The following is a 20,392-nucleotide window of genomic DNA, read 5'->3' on the forward strand; positions in this document are numbered from 1 at the left end:
CTTTGCCGGAGGAGCGGGGCATGCCCAGCCCCTCTCAAAGCAATGGCCACGATTTCCGTCCTTCAGTCTGGCATCATCTTCTGCGTTCACAGGGTTCCTGGTCTGGGCTGTCGCCAGTGGCTTTAGCAAGGGGGGCACCTTCTGCTGCCACAGTAGCGGCTGGTGATGCAGGAGAGGTCACAGCACCCAGAGCTGATGGGCACTCCGTCACGGCTGAGGATGCTGCCAACAGCAGCGGAGGTGGAGGAGCCCACGGCAGTGCTCTGTGGGAAGGAGCTGAGGATGGGGCCAGGAAGAATCACCACCACGGGGGAGGGCTGGATGACGACGGTGGAGTTCTGGCACTGCCTGACGCAGGGCTCGTTGCAGCTGTTGGCCAGCGGGGTCGGGCCGCAGGGCTGGCAGGGCTGGCACTGGTCATAGCAGGACATGTCTCAAAGGTAGAGATGAACCTGGGAGAGAGGACAGGGGGAAGCAGAGCACAGGGGCACCTGAGGAAGAGCCTGCAACCCCACCAACAGGAAGCCAAGGCACCTGCTGGGTGGGGAGGTAGAGGCTGTGCAGGGGGGAACAAGGGCTTCTTTGCCTGAGCCCAGCGGGGCTCTTCAGATAGCAGCCAGGCCCAGGGATCCTCCTGCCTAGCCTGTGGCCAAGAAGCTACCTCAGCCCAGCCCCAGCCTATCTCCATGGCAGACCGTCTCTCCTCTGCTCTCTCCCGTGATCACGATCGCAGAGCACTAACATAAGACCAAGGAGCAGGTATCCCCTGGGATGTCCTGGAAGGCAAGAGTCCATCCTAGAGGAGGAGGCGGAGGAGAAAAGGGGGTTCCAACTCACCTGTTTCCCAAGGAGAAGGAGGTGACGGAAGTGGTTGAGAGAGCGACCAGTTGGTCTGGCTTTTATACTGGCCTCTAGACTGCCTGAGGCCCAAAGGCAGTGCTGCATAAGCTACAATTTTCCTGCCTGCTCCTAATGAACGGAAACATCCCAGGGATGTGTTGCTGTTTCCCTCTATGCTGCCTTTGCATTTCCTGGTTATGTCATGCCCATTCCCGCACGGATGCTTCTGATGAGTGCTGGGATGAGAGGCCCCCGCATTTCCGGCATAAGCGGGCCTCAAAGTGGGCAGAAGACATGGACTAAGTGCCAGAGGGGTCCAGTGGAGGCAGATGATGTCTACCTGGGGCACTCTGGTGGGTTTCTTTTTTCATCCTGCTGACAGGAAGAGCCCCAGTGCTCCCACCCCTGCAATCCTTGGCTTGTCCCCCAAGGGCTCCTGTGAGTATGTGCCCTGTGCTCCTCTTTCCTTCCCTCATGGCTCACGCCAACAGTCAGTGGCTGTGTCTTCCCGGGCAGGCAGGCTGCACTTCAACTTTTCAACTCGCTTGTACCTTAAGCTGCCCTCAGGAGGAAGTTGCCAACCTCTTTGGGGCTGACAGCCTTGAGGGTTCATCGATTGTGGGGAGAGGCCCAAATGCCCTCCAGCTCCCAAATCTAGGGAAATACTCTGAAAGCCAGAGGATCAGAATTGTTGAGGTGGAAAGGCACCTCTGGAGATCACCTAGTCCCATGCCCCTGCTCAAGCAGGCTCAGTTAGACCGTGTTGTCTACAACTACGTCCAGACAGGTTTTGTCTGTCTCCACAGAGGAAGACTCCATGACTTCTCTGAACAACCTGTTCCGGTGTTTGACATCCCTCACAGCAAAAAGTTTTTTCTTTGCGTTCAGATGGAATGTTATTTGTTTTAATTTTTGCCCGTTGCCCCTCATCCTGCCAGTGGGCACTACTGAGAAGAGTCTGGCCGCATAAACAAAACAAAGGGTCTCCGCTTCATGGTGCCCCTGGAGCAGGGGATGCACTCTGCTGTCCTTTGATGACCTGCTGCCTGGGAAGGAAGGGAAACCAACAGTAATGGTGGAAAGCTTGGGATGGCAGACTGAAGGCATCAGGGAGGCATCAGGGAGGAATCTGACTGGCACTTCAGCTTTTCAACTCTCTTTTACCTTAATCTGTCGTCAGGAGGAAGCTGCCAACCTCTTTGGCCTCCTCCTCTCCGTGGACGCTCTCTGTCCAGACTTAACAGAGTCTCTGTTAAGACTTGTCTTAACAATGTTGCCTGTGCATCTGTCCTGCTTAGATTGCCCCATCCCTGCTCTGGCAGGGAGGTCCCCAGCAGTTCCTCAGTCACACTCCCAGCCCCTCGTTGTCTATGGGGACACAGACAGGGACACAGCGCTCAGGTCTCACTGGACCTCGAACCCTGGCCAACTCTTTGCATGCTGCCTCCAGGCAGCCTCGAGGGGCTGAGCTGTTTCCCGGGGTCATGACTCATGTAAAAGCTTTGAGGTTACAGGGGACAATAAATGTGGTAGTGGTGTTTCCAGGAAAGTAAGCGTCCTGGGAAAGGGAGACTGGGGGCAGCCTGGAAAGACTGACAACAGCCAACTGGACCTGTCAGGAATCACGTTAGAGCAGTCAGAGCATGCGGCTGCAGCTTCTCCAGATGGAAGACTTCATTGGGCAAATGCCAAATCATTTTGCAAGGATGCTTGCTTTTAAGGAAAAGCTTTTCAGAGCAGAACCCGTGGCGGTTTCCCCTGTGTGGTGATGCCAGGTGATGTGGGAGTTCCCCTCGCCTTCCCCAGACCATGGGGCCCTGAAGCTAAGTCTCCTGCATCTCATCCAAGGCCAAAAGGTTGGGAACAGCTTTTCCCAGGCACTCCCTCCGGATGGCATCCCTTCCCCCCACCGTGTCGACTGCACCGCACAGCTTGGTGTCGTTGGCAAACTTGCTGAGCAGGCACTCGATCCCACTGCCCATGCCGTCGACAAAGATGTTAAACAGCGCCGGTCCCCTGAGGAACGCCACTCCTCACTGATCTCCTCACTGATCTCCAATCTCACTTGGACATTGAGCCGTGACCACAACTCTTCGAGTGCGACCGTCCAGCCAATTCCTTATCCACTGAGTGGTCCATCCGTGGAATCCATGTCTCTCCAATTTAGTGACAAGGATGTAATGCGGGACAGTGTCAAATGCTTTGCACAAGTCCAGGTAGATGACGTCTGTCACGCAGATCGATTCCTCAGTACCTCAAAATTGACCTTCCCTCTCTTTGTTGCATTTAGAGTGGTGCCTTTAACTTCTAAATTACACTTTTCTCTAGACTGCAAGAAGCTGTAGGATTTAGGGCCTGGTGACGCAAACTCCACAATGTGCTCGTCTGGCAGACATTAGCCCATCAACTCACTGAGCAGGGGTGTCCCAGTCCCCTGGATGACTCACGGATATCACAGAGACTGTGTCAAGATAAAGACAATGGTCTTGCAGGGCACCTGCGAGATCATAAAGCTCTAGGTGTGCATATGCTGTTTTGAAGCAAGCTACGGAAATGTTGGTATTGTACCCCAGGGTACGTGTGCTCAATGGAAGCACACAGTGGACTGCTGCTTCCTCTGCCCCAGCTGTGTTTGAGGGAGGGAAAGAGAAAGACACAGCATGTCCTCATGCAAGGAAAGCCCTTGGGTGACCAGCCAGGAACTGCAGGGCTGGGAGCAGCTGGGCCCCTTCCTGTCAATGCAGCCACAGGCAACCCCACCAGCGTGCCCCAGGCCAACATCACTTGCCTGCACTGCACCTATCCGGCACCTGAGCTGAGTCTTTTGCCGGCACTGACACGTTCTTGCCCCGGAAATCCTGGGGCCTCTCAATCCCAGCACTCAGAAGCAGCCTCTGTGAGGGAATGGGTACGGCAGAAGCCAGAAATGAATAGGTAGTGTTGGGGAAAACAACCACCCAGCCCATGTCATTAGCTGAGATGACTTCCGTTCATCACGAGCACCTTAGAAGATTGCCACTTCCGCAGAAGCTACCTCTGGGCCTGGGGCAGGTCAGGGCCACCATAAAAGCCAGCGCAACTCCTCGCTCTCTCATCCACTTCTCTTGCCTCCTTCTCCTTGGGAAGCAGGTGAGTCTGAAGCCCTTTCCCCACGTCCTTCTTCTGGTCATGCAGATGCGTGCTCCTCCATCCTGTGCTGGCTTGTGGCGCTGCTTGTCATGGGAGGGGGGAGAAGGGCGAAAGCGAGTGTCTGGGACTTGCCTGAGGAGGCTCTTCTTTTAAGAGATAGTCATCAGGCACCTTGGGGCTGGTGGCACTTTGCACTACCATGTCCGGATGAGGCCAAGAAACCCTTCTCCCTCGCTGCAGGTGCCTTTCACATGCTCACAGTGGGGTGTTGGACTCAGGACAAACTGCTCCTCACGTGTACCTGTGCTCTGATTAGTCTCTACCCTCTCTCCCAGGTGTAGCTCTGCCCAGAGACATGTCCTGCTACAACCAGTGCCAGCCCTGCCAGCCCTGCGGCCCGACCCCGCTGGCCAACAGCTGCAACGAGCCCTGCGTCAGGCAGTGCCAGAACTCCACCGTCGTCATTGAGCCGCCTGCTGTGGTGGTGACCCTGCCCGGCCCCATCCTCAGCTCCTTCCCACAGAACACCGTTGTGGGCTCCTCCACCTCCGCTGCTGTTGGCAGCATCCTCAGCTGTGACGGAGTGCCCATCAACTCTGGGTGCTGTGACCTCTCCTGCATCACCAGCCGCTACTGTGGCAGCAGAAGGTGCCCCCCTTGCTAAAGCCACTGGTGACAGCTTGGACAAGCACCCCCAGGAATCCAGACCTAGATTCTCAACTGAGAGCAGAGCTCCTGGCCATTGATTTCAGAGAGGCTGAGCATCCAGTGCTGCCCTTCACAGGAGGGCAGCTGGGGCTCTCTGGAAACATGGCCAAAGTCTAACTCCATGGCCTTCCACCCTCTTCCATCTCTGTCTTGTCTTCTGCTCTTCTGGGCCGCAAAACCCCCGGAGACAACCTGAGGCATCTGCTGACCCCTCTCAGGACAGGCAGATGGATGCCTTGAGGGATCTCCACCGTGGGCAATGGGCACAGACTTTCTGCAGCTGCTGGTGCTCTCCCTGCACTGGCAGCCTCCTCTAGAATTGACCTTGTTTCCCACTTCAGAGTCATTAAAGTTTTCCGCATCACATCCTCTGCCTCCACGTAATCCTTTTTTGGTGTCCTTGTCTCGTGTTTCCAAGGAAGAAAGGCATTGCCTTGGGTGGTGGGGGGTAAGGTGCGGGCACGAGCAGACCTTTCATCATTCCCAGAGGAAGGGGAGGGTGGGACAGAGGGTAATGGGTCCCTTCCAGTCACTGTTCCTTGGAGCTAAGGAAGACATACTCAGCTGCTCCTAAGCCTGTAGCAATCGGTCCCTGCATTCTGGCATCAGGCGTTTGACACGGTCCCCCACAACATGCCTCCGTCTAAATTGGAGAGAGATGAGTTTGATGGGTGGACTGTTCAGTGGATGAGGAACTGGTTGTATGATCACCTCCAGAGGGTAGTGGTCAACGGCTCAATGCCCAGATGGAGATCAGTGACAACTGGTGCCCCTCCGGAGTCCGTACAGGGACCAGTACTGTTTAATACCTGCATCGATGACATAGACAGTGGGATCGAGTGCACCCTCAGCAAGTTCACAGATGTCACCAAGCTTTGTGGTACAGTTGACATGCTCGAGGGACAGGATGCCATCCAGAGGAACCCTGACAAGCTCAAGGATTGGGCCCATGTGAAGCTCCGGAACTTCAACAAGGCCAAGTGCAAGGTCCTGCCCCTGGGTCGGGGCAGCTTCCGGTATCAATACAGGCTGGGGGATGAAGGGCTTGAGAGCAGTCCTGCTGAGAAGGACTTGGGGGTACTGGTGGAGGAAAAGCTGGACATACGCTGCAACACACACTTGCAGCCCAGAAGGCCAGCCATATCCTGGGCTGCATCAAAAGAAGTGTGGCCAGCTGGTTGAGGGAGGTGATTTTCCCCCTCTACTCCGCTCTGGTGAGACCCCACCCGGAGTACTGCGTCCAGCTCTGGAGTCCTCAGCACAGGAAAGACATGAACCTGTGGAAGTGGGTCCAGAGGAGGGCCACAGAATTGATCAGATGGATGGAACACCTCTCCATCCATTGGGGTTGCTCAGCCTGGAGAAGAGAAGGCTCTGGGGAGACCTTATTGCAGCCTTTCAGTACAGAAAGGGGCTCTATAAGAAGGTTGGAGACAATCTTTTTAGCAGGGCCTGTAGCGATAGGACAAGGGGTAGTGGTTTTAAACTACAAGAGAGTAGATTCAGACCAGCTATAAGGGAGACATTTTTTACAATGAGGGTGGCGAACACTGGAACAGGCTGCCCAGAGAGGTGGTAGATGCCCCACTCTTGGACACATTCAAGGTCAGGCTGGACTGGGCTCTGAGCAATCTGACCTAGTTGAAGATGTCCCTGCTTATTGCAGAGGGGGTGGACTAGATGACCTTTAAAGGTCCCTTCCAACCCAAACTATTCCACGATCCTATGTTTCCATGATTTTACGGTTCAATGGTTTCTATGATCTCTGCTGAGATAACAGCCCCATAGCCTTACAGCACATTCCGCAGTGAGGAACCTGGTGCTGCTGGAGGTTTTGACTGGTCAGCAGCTCACAAGCTTGTGCAGAAGGGAGTTCCTCGTGCTCTGGATAGCAGCTCTGAGCTGGGAACAGAAGCTCAGTCGGAAGATGGCCCCAAAGGGTGCAGGAGTGGGCGTGGAAACAGCTTGTACAACAGTCCCCAAACCTTCTTCTCCTCATCCTCCCACCTGTTCCCAGAAGGACAGGGCATGGTCTGCGCATGAGGGCAAGGACAGCAAGGGCAGGTCACCAATAAACCCTCCACCCCTCCCCCCCGCCCCCAACAGTTCCTTCCACAGTCCAGCAGTCGCACGGATATGCAGAGCTAAGGCGACTCACAGATTGATGTAGGAATGAGCTTGGCCAGACTACACGCTAGGGCCCTCACTCCAGATAAAGCATGACAGGTTCCTCTTAGATTGGCTGCCCCGGCTGAAGTTACAGGAGGTTGGAAGACAAGATACTGAAATCAATCCAATTTTGAAAGCGCTCCCTCTCCAGACAAGAGCAACCCAGTTTGTATTGGTGAGACTCAGTGTGCCAGCTATTGTTAATTGTGATTGTGATTGTGATGAACAGAATCTACAGGAAGTCCACAAGAAGCTGGGAGGGGGCACAGCCGGGGCAGCTGACCCAAACTGGCCAAAGGGATACTCCATACCATATGCTGTCATGCTCAGCATATGGGCTAGGGGGAGTTGGCTGTGGATGGCCGCAGCTCAGGAACTAGCTGGGGATTGGTCAGCAGTTGGTGAGAAACTGTGGTGGGCCTGACTTATTTTGTATATTATTATTTTGATCCATTATTGTTATTGTTATTACTGTTGTTGTTAATGTTGTTGTTGTCACCATTCTTCTTCTTCTTCTTATTGTTATCATCAACATTTTCCTTTTCTGTCCCATTAAATTGATTATACCTTAACCCAGAAGCTTTACTTTTTTTCGTTTTTCTCCCATCCCACTGTGGGGAGAGTGAGCTAACGGCCGTGTGGTTGTTTTAGCTGCCTGCCGGCTTAAATCACAACACAGCATATGCCCCGCTTGGCTGAGGCCTGTCCCTGTGCACAGAGGAGCTCCCCAAACAGTTTGGTGAAGCCTGATGTGTGCGCCCATGTGTTCCTGATCCTGCCAGGCTGAAAACACCAATGTCTGATGAACGTTTGTCCTTTGCAGACCTACAAGGATTCAAAAGGATGATTGCAAGTTCAGCGAGAGGTCAGATCATCCCACACTTGTGGATTCAGCCTCCACAATCGCCTGAGTGAAAATAGATCTGCTGCAAGATGGACTTTCGATTGAATGCCATCCTATAGTTCGACCGAACTGAGTAGAGTGGGGGAAACTGTGACGGGGGTTGTCAAATGCACCGTGAAACCTTGGTTCATCTCTCGTGCTCCTCCTCACTCATGGATTTCAACTTTCTTGAGGATTGGGGGATCCAGTTCTTGCTCAAGCTGCGCGTCAGCACCGTTATCTTCTCAAGAAATGCCTCCTCTGGAAAGGTCCACTCTGATGAGGTTTGGAGGAAAACTCAGAGAACAAATGAAGGGTTTTGGTTACTTTTCAGAGAAAGCCCCCTTTTTGCAAGGGACTGACTGCTAGGCTCAGATGAGTCTCTGACTGGTTCCTTCCAGCCCTTGGTGCTGTGCGGAGCACACAGATGAGAATGCACAAGCGCCCTCTGCACAGCCCATGGCAAATAATCTCCTGCCCTAGAGTGTGCAGGGAAACCACTTCCGGGGCAGGGGTTCTTCTACCACCTTCTCCTTCCTCTCAAGCCACTGACACTGCCTCCTTCTGGAAGAGAATATAATGGCCTGCAGATCTCCAAGTGCACTGAGGAAATAGTGCTGCAAGAGAAGAGCTCCCTTTCCCCCAAGCTCAGCCTGGCACAGATGCATCCCCTCCCTCCCCTGCGTTGTGGCACTAGCCAAGGAAGCTCCCTGCACCAGGGTGTCTTGCACAGCACAGAGGTACAATGGATGGGAACAGCAAAGTAGTGAGTGTCTTTGGGCAGGAGCTCTGAGACCTCAATTCAGTGTGGATCCCATAGCACAATAATGCCAAGGTAAAAAAAAACCAACAACAAAACCAATCAGTTAAAAAATTTTCTAACATCTAAATAGAATTTCCCAGGTTCCAAATCGTGCCCATTGCCTCTCGTCCTTCCCCTGTGCGCTTTGAAAAGAGCCTGCCTCCATCTTTTCCACATCCTCAGGGCACATAGACAGATCTCCCTTGAGCCTTCTTTTCCTAGGGCCCTGTTCCCTCAGGCTCTTCTGGTACATCATGTCCTCAAGCCCCCGGACTGCCTTGGGGGCTTCTGCTGCACTCGCTCCCGCATGTCAATGTCTTTCCTATATACTGAGGAGCCCCAAAGTGAACACCGGACCCCGGGCATGGTCTCATGAGTGACAAACAGAGGAGAAGGATCACTTCCCTGGGTCTGCTGGCTACACTTTTGCTAAGACATCTCAGAGTGCAGTGGGTCTGCTTTGCCACAAGGGCACAATGCTGACTCACCTTCAGCCACTGGCCACCAGGCATCCCCTGCCTTCCCAGGTACCTACAGAATGCTCTAAGCTACATCAAGAAGCTGAAAGGTGCCTGTCCCCAGAGGAACTGGTAGCTCCTGACTCAGGCCTTTGGAGGAAGATCCCATGGCGAGCAGTCTCCTTTTCTTTGAAGACCAGGGAAGAGGCAACAATGGGCCAGCAATTTTGTCTACGGACCTGGGGTAAGGTCTGGGCAAGGTGAGCCATTCATGGCATGAGGCTGTGCCAGAAGTCATGCCGACGAGCATGTAAAGAACTCTTCCCTAAGCTCCCTGCAGCCACAGAGTGCTTCCAGCTCTCCAACCCCGACTGTGATCAAAGAAACACAGAAATGGAGAGTACGTTAACTCAGCAGGTTATTTCATGTGTTCTGCCTGCACTTCTCAGTGACTGCTTCGAGTCCACAGCAGCAATATTGAGTATCATAGAATCATAGAAAGGTTTGTGTTGGAAGGGACCTTAAAGATCAGCTGGTTCCAACCCCCTGCCATGGGCGGGGACAGCCTCCACTAGACCACGTTGCCCAAAGCCCCATCCAACCTGCCCTTGAACACTTCTGGGGATCCAGGGGCAGACGCAGCTTCTCTGGGCAACCTGTGCCAGTGCCTCACCACCCTCACAGGGAAGAATTTCTTCCTAACGTCTAATCTAAATCTACCCTCCTTCAGTTTAAAGCCCTTACCCCTTGTCCTATCACTACATGCCCTCGTAAAATATATTAGAAGATAACAAAGAAGTGTTTGGACTAATGACTATAAATGCCTATAAAACCTAGAGGCAGGGATAGATGATGGGACCGCGTGGCCCACACAGTGACGGATCCTGGGCTTCCAGGAGTCATGAGCAGGGTGTCTGCAGGCCTTCCACCAAATTCTGTATCTTTAAGAGAAAGTGTGGTCTGAACAGTGATGGAGTCTGACAACACATAATCCAAATTTTATTGAGGCAATAAAACAGATAATCAACAACATGCCTATATGGTGACCCGATCACTGGTAGTAAACACATAAGCAATGCTATGGCTGTGGCGGACTGTCAGGGATACTGAATGTCCAAGTCACCTGACAGCAACAGTAAATCTCACAAATATTTCTTGAATGTGGGCAAGAGTTCCACAGTCCCTTGGCTCCACCAAGGGTAGCGTGACTTGAGAGAATACCTTACATGGATAATGTGGGCCACATCCTGCCTATGCTGCCAATGCTGGTGAAGCACAGGGTGTCAGTAGGCACTATGTTAGAAAGATAGGGTAGGGTAGGGTAGCGTAGGATAGGATAGGATAGGATAGGGTAGGGTAGGGTAGGGTAGGGTAGGGTATTTTTCTGGCAGGGACCTACGACGATCATCTAGTCCAACTGCCTGACCACTTTAGGGCTGACCAAAAGTTAAATCATGGTATTAAAGGCATTGTCCTAATTGGGAACTGTAGCGCACAGACCATCTGTGCATGACCTATATAAGCTAGAAACTTATTTTTACACTGCCTGACTGTGTATCCAGCTATCCCTCACTTTATCAGCTCACTCATTCCGCTCATTGTCCACCTCACTTTCTATAATCTAGAAAACGCTGATCCATGTCTCTGTACAATCTTATATTGCAGGCTCATGTCAATCCTGATACGTAAGTCTGCCAGATCATACTGCTTTCAACAGCATCTCACAAGGGTCTGAGTTTTTTCCATATCAACTAATGACCTGTAGTTTCTCATTCAGAGGAAGACATAAACTTTCCTGCTTCTCATTCTGCTTGTGCTTCTTACCAAATATTTTTATAATATGCCACATTATCCGCCAATGCCTGGTACTTCAGCATTTCATTTTTTCTAGCACTGAACTAGCTTTCTTTGTATGGCTTAGAGGACTTTGTCAATTCCTATATATGTATACCTCTTTTTCACAGAATGATAGAATCATAGGATGGTTTGGGTTGGAAGGCACCTTTAAATACCACCTTGTCCAAACGCTCTGCCATGAGTAGGGACATCTTTCGTTACATCAGTTGCTCAAAGCTCCATCCAACCTGATTTTGGTTTAGTCAATATTTCTAGAAGAGAAGGTCCATATGGTCTCTACTTCTTTCTTCCTCTAAACATCTGTGTAAGAAGAATACATCAAAAGGAACTTGCAGACATGAAAAAAAGTGTGGAGTCTGAGTGCTCCTTTTAGGCCCAATCATTCTTACATGAAAAATATGTCGGCTCTCAACAGAACAAGTCAAGTTTGCAGGGCTCGGAGCAGATGGGGCTCTTCCTACCAGCAGGAAGAGCACTGAGGCATGCTTGTCCCGGAAATGCGGGGGCCTCTCATCCCAGCACTCATCAGAAGCATCCGTGCGGGAATGGGCATGACATAACCAGGAAATGCAAAGGCAGCATAGAGGGAAACAGCAACACATCCCTGGGATGTTTCCGTTCATTAGGAGCAGGCAGGAAAATTGTAGCTTATGCAGCACTGCCTTTGGGCCTCAGGCAGTCTAGAGGCCAGTATAAAAGCCAGACCAACTGGTCGCTCTCTCAACCACTTCCGTCACCTCCTTCTCCTTGGGAAACAGGTGAGTTGGAACCCCCTTTTCTCCTCCGCCTCCTCCTCTAGGATGGACTCTTGCCTTCCAGGACATCCCAGGGGATACCTGCTCCTTGGTCTTATGTTAGTGCTCTGCGATCGTGATCACGGGAGAGAGCAGAGGAGAGACGGTCTGCCATGGAGATAGGCTGGGGCTGGGCTGAGGTAGCTTCTTGGCCACAGGCTAGGCAGGAGGATCCCTGGGCCTGGCTGCTATCTGAAGAGCCCCGCTGGGCTCAGGCAAAGAAGCCCTTGTTCCCCCCTGCACAGCCTCTACCTCCCCACCCAGCAGGTGCCTTGGCTTCCTGTTGGTGGGGTTGCAGGCTCTTCCTCAGGTGCCCCTGTGCTCTGCTTCCCCCTGTCCTCTCTCCCAGGTTCATCTCTACCTTTGAGACATGTCCTGCTATGACCAGTGCCAGCCCTGCCAGCCCTGCGGCCCGACCCCGCTGGCCAACAGCTGCAACGAGCCCTGCGTCAGGCAGTGCCAGAACTCCACCGTCGTCATCCAGCCCTCCCCCGTGGTGGTGATTCTTCCTGGCCCCATCCTCAGCTCCTTCCCACAGAGCACTGCCGTGGGCTCCTCCACCTCCGCTGCTGTTGGCAGCATCCTCAGCCGTGACGGAGTGCCCATCAGCTCTGGGTGCTGTGACCTCTCCTGCATCACCAGCCGCTACTGTGGCAGCAGAAGGTGCCCCCCTTGCTAAAGCCACTGGCGACAGCTTGGACCAGGAACCCTGTGAACGCAGAAGATGATGCCAGACTGAAGGACGGAAATCGTGGCCATTGCTTTGAGAGGGGCTGGGCATGCCCCGCTCCTCCGGCAAAGGGTGTCAGCCCTTTGGAAGGGGCCAGCCTGGGCTCCCTGAAAACATGGCCAATGCCTCTCATTCCCTTCCTCCACTCTCTCCTTTTCCTTTGTCGTTTTCCACTCCCCTGGGCCATGAGGCCAGCCAAAGGCAGCTTGGGGGCACCTGCCTGCCCCTCTCCCTCTGCGGGGCACTGACTCTTGGCTGCCCGTGGGGATCCTTCCACTGCGGGCTCCTCTTGGAGACATCTTGTTTCCCTCTTTGGACTCATTAAACCCTGCTGCATCCCAGCCTCAGGCTCTGTGTGGTCCTTTCCTCTCTGGATGCTCTCTACAGCTGTCCAGGGAGACAGGAGATCTGCTGGGAGGGAACAAACGGGTGAGCCGGTGGAGCCCTTCTCATTCCTAGAGGATTGGGAGGGCAGGACACACTGTCTGTGGGCCTGCTTCACTCCCTGTCCCTTGCAGCTCAGAACGACATCTCTGCCTCCTCCACAGCCAGCAAGGTTTTTGCAGGGGCCTGCAAGACGACACAGAGGAGCGACTGACAGTTCCTCCCATGGCACTGCAGAGAGAGCGCCGATCAGAATAGCCCACGCTCGCTCTTTGCAGCTCATGGCAAGTGCAATCCCATCCTGGGGTGCAGGGGAAGAACAGTTGCAAGGCAGAAGCTCTCTCACCACCTTCTCCTCTTCTCTGCATCTACTAGTCCCAGCCCCTGACAGGAAGAGGATCTTTGTTTGCAGATCTCTGGGTGCCTCGTGGAAACAGGGGTGCCAAGGGAGAACCGAGAGCGCTTTCCCCAGAGCTCAGCCTTGCACAGAAGGGCCTCCTACCAGGAGGCCAAGAGAGGAGAACTGTACTGTGCCCCTCCTCCCAGCTCCCACCTCTCCCAAAGCCGACCAATCATGGGGAACAGCCTTTGGTGCTTGAACCTCAGAAACCTGGGACTACAAAGACAGCCAAGATCTTCTGCACTGACCGACCCATGAAACACTGAGCGTGGATGGGTTGGAAAGGAGAGGCAATGCGGGCTGGATGGTTGGGGAAAGGAATGCTGGTGAAGGGGGGTCTGGGACAACCAAGGGAGCAGGTGTTTCTTCTCTGTCATCAGTTCTGATGCAGGACCTTTGCTAGCAGAGTCAGAAAGAGCAGAAGCAAGCACAGAAGCTCCCATTCACAGCTTTCCTCCCACACGGCCTTCGCGATCTCCTTGTTCGTTTCAGCCTTGTGGCAGGAGAGTTGGCGGGCTGTGCTCTGCCCGTGGCTGTCAACCTGCCACTACTTCCCAGGTACACAAGCACAAAGGCCAGTTGACATCATTGCCCCACCCTCTGAGGGGAACAGCAGTGGGAGAAGGAGACTGCTCCTGACGGCACAGATGCACAGCAAAAACCCCCACGTAAATGATAAACGCTCATGGCACTTCTGATTGCCACAGTTGGTGCCAAACAACAGGGACCTTGGCTGGCTTCCAGACACCCAGCCAGCTGCTCTCTCACTCTCCTTCCTCTATGGGACAGGAGGAAGAGAAAGTAAGGTGGAAAAGATCATGGGTCGAGATAAAGGCACAGAGATTACCTACCATTTGCCGTCACAGGCAAAACAGACTTGACTTGGGGAAGATTCCTTTAACTTATTACTAGTGAAAAATAGAGCCGGATGGTGAGAAAGAGTGAAAAATCCTTCAAATACCTTCACTGCATCCTCTCCTCCTTTTCACAGACTCAACCTCCCTCCTTCATTCACGGCTCTTCTATTTCCTCCACCCCCAAGCAGCGCAGTGGGATGCGGCATGGGGGGTTGTAGTCAGTACACAACAAGTCCTTTCTGCCGCAGTTTCCTCTGCACATTTTTCCCTGCTCCAGTCTGAGCACTTCCCATAGGTTGCAGTCTTTCAAAACCAGCTCCAGCGTGGGTCCTGTCCACAGGCTGCAGTCCTTCCAGATAAGACTGCTCCAGCGTGGGTCCTCCAGGGGCCACAGTTCTGCCAGCAGCCTGCTTCTGCACGGGCCCTGCACAGGCCACACTTCCTGCAGGGGATATCCTAGAATGCTGGAGTGGTTTGGGCTGGAAGGGACCTCAAAGCCCATCCAGTTCCAAACCCCCTGCCATGGGCAGGGACACCCTCCACTAGACCACGTTGCCCAAAGCCCCATCCAGCCTGGCCTTGAACATGTCGAGGGATGGGCCATCCACAACTTCTCTGGGCCTGTTCCGAGGATGTCACGTGGCACAATGTCAAATGTTTTGCACAAGTCCAGGTGTACAGCACCAGTTGTTCTTCCCTTATCCACCAACGCTGTAACCCCATTGTAGGAGGCCACCAAATTTGTCAGGCACGAAGGAGGATCTCCTCCATGAGGATTCCAGGAGGATCTCCTCCATCATCTTGCTGGGCACAGGTGAGACTGACCGTCCTGTAGTTCCCCAGCTCTTCCTTTTTTCCCCTTTTTAAAAATGGGGATTGCGTTTCCCCTTTTCCAGTCAGTGGGAACTTCACCACACCGGCGCAGCTTCTCAAATACGGTGTAGAGTGGCTTAGCCACTTCATCCATGAGTTCCCTCGGGACGTGCGGAGGCATCTCATCAGGTCTCATGGACTTGTGCGCCTTCAGGTTCCTTAGATGGTCTCGAACCTGATCTCCTCCGACAGTGGCTGGTTCTTCATGCTCCCAGTCCCTGCCTCTGCTTTCTGACTCTTGGGTGGTGTGGCTAGAGCACTTGCCAGTGAAGACTGAGGCAAAATATTGTTGAGTACCTCGGTCTTCTCCATGTCCCCGGTAACCAGGTCTCCCATTTCATATGGGAGGGGTTCCACATTTTCCCTAGTCTTCCTTTTATCACTGACGTACCTATGTAAGGTTTTCTTCTTGTCCTTGACATCCCTGGCCAGTTTTAATTCTATCAGGGCTTTAGCCTTTCCTAACCTGATCCCTGTGTGCTTGGACAATTTCTCTGTATTCCTCCCAGCCTACCTGCCCTTGCTTCCACCCTCGGTAGGCATCCTCAGTGTGTTTGAGTTTGTCCGGGAGCTCCTTGTTGATCCATGCAGGCCTCCTGCTGTTTTTACCTGCCTTCCTCTTTGTTGGGATGCATCGTTCCTGACCTTGGAGGACGTGATCCTTGAATCCTTTTCTCTAAATTGGAGAGACACGCATTCGATGGATGGACCACTCAGCCGACAAGGAATTGGCTGGATGGTCGCACTCAAAAGGCTGTGGTCAACGGCTCAATGTCCAAGTGGAGAGCGGGGGGGGGGGTGGCGTTCCTCTGCGGTCGGTACTGGGACCGACACTGTTTAACATCTTTGTTGGCGACATAGACAGTGGGATCCAGTGCACCCAACGACACCAAGCTGTGTGGTGTGGTCGACACGCTGGAGGGGAGAGATGCCATCCAGAGGGACCTTGACAGGCTGGAGAGGTGGGCCCATGCAAACCGCATGAAGTTCAACAAGGCCAAGTGCAAGGTCCTGCACGTGGGTCGGCGCAATCCCAAGCACGACTGTAGGCTAGGCGGGGAATGGATTGAAAGCAGCCCTGAGAAGAAGGACTTGGGGGTGTTGATTGATGAGAAGCTCAACATGAGCCGGCAGTGTGCGCTTGCAGCCCAGAAAGCCAACCGTGTCCTGGGCTGCATCAAAAGAAGTGTGACCAGCAGGTCGAGGGAGGTGATTCTGCCTCTCTACTCTGCTCTTGCGAGACCCCACCTGGAGTACTGTCTCCAGCTCTGGGGACCCTACTACAAGAGAGACATCAAGCTGTTGGAGAGAGTCCAGAGGAGGCCACAAAGCTGATCAGAGGGCTGGAGCACCTCTCCTAGGAGGACCGGCTGAGAGAGTTGGGCTGGTTCAGCCTGGAGAAAAGAAGGCTCCGGGGAGATCTAATTGCGCCTTACCAGTACCTGAAGGGGGCCTACAGGAAAGATGGTGAGGGACTGTTTATCAGGGAGTGTGGTGGTAGGACAACGGGTAGTGGGTTTAAGCTGAAGGAGGGTCGATTTAGATTAGATGTTAGAAAGAAATTCTTTACTGTTAGAGTGGTGAGGCACTGGAACAAGTTGCCCAGGGAGGTTGTGGAGGCCCCATCCCTGGAAGTGTTTAAGGCCAGGTTGCATGAGGCTTTGGGCAATGTAGTCTAGTGAAGGGTGTCCCTGCCCGCAGCAGGGGGGGTTGGAACTAGGTGGTCTTTGAGGTCCCTTCCAACGCAAACCATTCTATGATTCTATGATTCTATGCATATTGGCAAGCTTTCTTGGGCCTCTCTTCCCTCCAGGGCTTTGTCCCATGGTACTCTACCAAGCAGGTCCCTGAAGAGGCCAAAGTCTACTCTCCTGAAGTTCAAGGTAGCGAGCTTGCTCTGCACCCTCCTTGCTGCCCTAAGGATCTGGAACTCCACCATTTCATGGTCACTGCAGCCAAGACTGCCCTTGAGCTTTCTTGGTGTAGAACAAGGCCCCGCATGGCACCTCTCCTCATTGGCTACTCTGTCACTTGGAGAAGGAAGTTATCCAGGAACCTCCTGGATGACTTACGCCCTACTCTGTTGTCCCTCCAAGAGATGGTGAGGTGGTTGAGGTTCTGCATGAGGACCAGGGCTTGTGAACACCAGGCTGCTCCTATCTGTCTATAGAGGGCCTCATCTGCTCGGTCTTTCTGGTCGCGTGGCCTCTAGCAGACCCTCACCAGAATGCCACTGGTCCCTGCCCTCTCTTTAGTCCTGACCCATAAGCTCTTGGTCGGTGCAGCTGGTCCAGCATGGGCTCCTCCATGGGCTCCTCACTCTCCTTCATCCCATCCCCACCTCTTAATCACAGATTCAATTTCCCTCTTTCATTCTCAGATCTTCTATTTCCTCCATCCCAAGCAGCGCAGTGGGATGCGGAATGGGGGGGTTGTGGTCAGTGCATAACAGCTCCTTTCTGCACAAAGAGGGACTTTTCCTGTGTCGCTCATGAAGAAGCAGCAGGGTTTCAGCGGCTTGCCCTAAATCACGTGTCCCTGCCTTCACAGACACAGTTGCTAGGCCCTCAGACTCAGGATTTTATGGGGGACATGGAATTCCTGGTGCTTCGTCGCCAAAGGCGTTTGAATCAAAGCTCTTGGCTTTCTTGGCCTTCTTGGCCTTCCTCCCTGTACATAAAGCAAGAAGCGGAGGGCACAGTGTGGGGTGCCGGACTTACCCAGGCTGCTTGGTGCCGAATACAGGGCCATTATGACCCAGCAGAAGGGGCCCTGGGGGAGTCCACCTTGGGCGAGAGCAGGGATTGAGCAACTTGCTTATCTTGCACTGATAAGCACTGGACCTGAACAGGGGCAGGAGATGAGCAATTTGTTCATCTTAACAAGATGCAGCGCCTGACGGGTCTGCTCCTTAATCAACTAAATGACGCCTGGGGTGAGGGGGAGCCTTCACAGCTTGACGTTACTTTGGTAAAACTAAACAGACCACCGCTCCTCTGTACTGAACGCCTTTGTTCTCTGCCACTTCCCCCCCCCCAGCCCCAATCAACTGCACAACAAGCCTTGTTAAGGGCCAATCAACACACAATACCTGACTTAGTCCCACCTCGCCAAAAGTATAAATCTGGCATTTAGAATCCTCTTTTCTGAGGACGAGAACTCCAACTATCCAGACGGGTCGACAGGCCTGGACCTCTCGCCTCCCCAAGCAGGGACGCCTCTTTGGTAAGACTTGCGCCTCCGATTATGTCGGATGTTACCCCGGGAAAACTATCATTATCAAAAGCACTGAACTATTAACTTGAGCTCAAAATTGTTGCAGTTAGTGCATTTATCAATGGCAATTCTGAACTTTTATATCTGTCGCTTCAAAAAATTACCTATTTTTTCTTTTCAACTTTGCGAAACTGTTTCAGTGAAAGTCCTTAGTGGGGCTCTGACAGGCAAACGTTGACTCTGGTAAGTGGCTACACACATAACCCTTTAGACGTAAACCGTTGACCAAGTCTGGGACTAAGACTGGACCTAGCCGCACCTAGGCTCCTCTCTGAGAAGGAGTTTAGAAAGCAAGGGGGTCCTTTCTGAACCTCGTGACTCAACGGGAGGGCCTCCCTCAGGCACATATCAGACTTGTACGCTTTCACGCGACACACAGGAGGCAGAGACTGCATTTCAGTTCTCTGAGCACCTCTCTGCCAGGCCAAAGGCACCACCATTCAGCTGTAGATGGACTCCTGCTGGCAAGGGCAACACGCTACTCTGCGGTGCTCATGGACACACCAGGGGAGCAGGAGAGAGTCCCCCTGCTATGACCTGCGCATGCCCTTGTGATGAGGGTCACACAAGTACAGACTGACACACGTGTGCTCATGCACGCCTGCACGGAGCCATGCCAAAAGCTGTACGCTCACATAAAGCCAGGAAAACATCAGCAGCTGTGGCCTCTGCTGAGGAGATGCTGGGGACCACGCTGGCAGGACAGGAGTCAAGTACCCCGGGGAAGGACCGGGCCCCAGACATGCTCACGGTGTTGCCTGAGGACCTGCAGAGTCTGCACAGAGAGGGGATGAGGCCAATGAGCCCAGCAAACTCATCCTGTCAGCACTGTTAGTGTTGCAAGAGGGTCAAAGCCTCCCAGCAGAAGCCCACCTGTGTGCAACAATGAGCGACCGTCAGAGAGATGTGCCACGTCCTCTCAAATGGCAGTCCTTGGGCATGCGGTGCCCACATCCTAACCCCAAACAAGCCCACAGGAATGACCCAGGTGCACATCAGTTGCCTGCACAGGACACCGTCAGCACTGGAGCCGAGTCTTCTGCCTGCGCCGACATGTTTCTGCCCCGGAAATCCTCGGGCCTCTTGTCCCGGCACTTACAGAAGCCTTCCCATGGGGAAGCACGTGACATAAGCCAGGAAATGAAAAGGCAGCAGTGCAGGAAACCAGGACACAGCCCATGCCATTAGCTGGGATGCTTTGCATTAGACATGAGCTTGTCAGAACATCATTATTACTTGCACAAGGGGTGCCTCCGGGCCTGAGGCAGCGCGGGACTCCTATAAAAGGCAGCCCAGGTCTCTGCTCTCTCGTCCACTTCCCTCGCCTCCTTCTCCTTGGGAATCAGGTGAGTGGGAAGCCTCTTCTCCTCCTCCTTCGAGATCAGGTCTTTCCTCAATGCATGTCTCCGCTGATATGGACTGCGCTAGCCCAGGGCTGGGAGCTGCTTCTCATGGGAGAGGCAAGGGAAGAGAAGGTCTTCCGCAGAGAGGGGCTGGGACTTAGGTGAGCTAGCTCCTGGGCTGTGAGCTGGGCAGCGCATGCTGGGCCAGGAGGTGCCTTGCCTCCTGTGTGGTTGGGTGCAGTGCTGCTTCTCAGGTGCCCCTGTTTTCTACTTCTCCCTACCCTCTCTCCCAGGTGAACCTCTGGCCCAGAGACATGTCCTGCTCCAACCAGTGCCAGCCCTGCCAGCCTTGCCTGCCCTGCCAGCCCTGCGGCCCGACCCCGCTGGCCAACAGCTGCAACGAGCCCTGCGTCAGGCAGTGCCAGAACTCCATAGTCATCATTGAGCCCTCCCCCGTGGTGGTGACCCTGCCCGGCCCCATCCTCAGCTCCTTCCCACAGAACACCGTTGTGGGCTCCTCCACCTCCGCTGCTGTTGGCAGCATCCTCAGCCGTGACGGAGTGCCCATCAGCTCTGGGTGCTGTGACCTCTCCTGCATCACCAGCCGCTACTGTGGCAACAGATGTCAACCCTGCTGAATCTGCTGGCAGCTTCCTCTGGCAAGATCCTCCCAAGACCTCAGAACGTGCTGCTGGAGAGGAGACAGAGATTCAGGGCATTCTATGTAGAGCTTTGGGCCATCGTTTCCTTCCTCCACTCTCCTCTCTCTCTCTCTTTCCTTTCCTGTTGCTGTCTCTCAAGACCAGCCTAGCGGGGACCTGATGGCCTCCCTCCCTCTGCAGGGCGGGCAGGCCGACGGACAACACCCTGCAGGAGCTCTACTGCTTCT

The 20,392-nt window shown here is 53.7% G+C and overlaps 2 protein-coding genes and 1 pseudogene across 2 annotated transcripts; 2 read left to right on the top strand and 1 right to left on the bottom strand.

Annotated features, from left to right (window-relative positions):
* Positions 1 to 122: 122 nt before the first annotated feature.
* Positions 123 to 431, bottom strand: LOC142605004 (feather keratin Cos2-3-like). Its single transcript, XM_075775013.1, has one exon. The coding sequence runs from the start codon at positions 429 to 431 to the stop codon at positions 123 to 125; it is 309 nt and encodes a 102-aa protein (XP_075631128.1).
* A 3,502-nt stretch (positions 432 to 3,933) lies between these two features.
* LOC142604999 (feather keratin Cos2-3-like) lies at positions 3,934 to 4,633 on the top strand. Its single transcript, XM_075775010.1, has 2 exons — positions 3,934 to 3,973; positions 4,305 to 4,633. Exon 2 carries the CDS (start codon positions 4,325 to 4,327, stop codon positions 4,631 to 4,633), a length of 309 nt encoding a protein of 102 aa, XP_075631125.1. The 5' UTR covers positions 3,934 to 3,973; positions 4,305 to 4,324.
* Positions 4,634 to 19,369: 14,736 nt separating this feature from the next.
* LOC142605012 (feather keratin Cos1-1/Cos1-3/Cos2-1-like) lies at positions 19,370 to 20,141 on the top strand (annotated as a pseudogene).
* The last annotated feature ends 251 nt before the right edge of the window (positions 20,142 to 20,392 follow it).

This window comes from Balearica regulorum, chromosome 24 (genome assembly GCF_011004875.1).
Source record: "Balearica regulorum gibbericeps isolate bBalReg1 chromosome 24, bBalReg1.pri, whole genome shotgun sequence".
Classification (NCBI taxonomy): Eukaryota; Metazoa; Chordata; class Aves; order Gruiformes; family Gruidae; genus Balearica; species Balearica regulorum.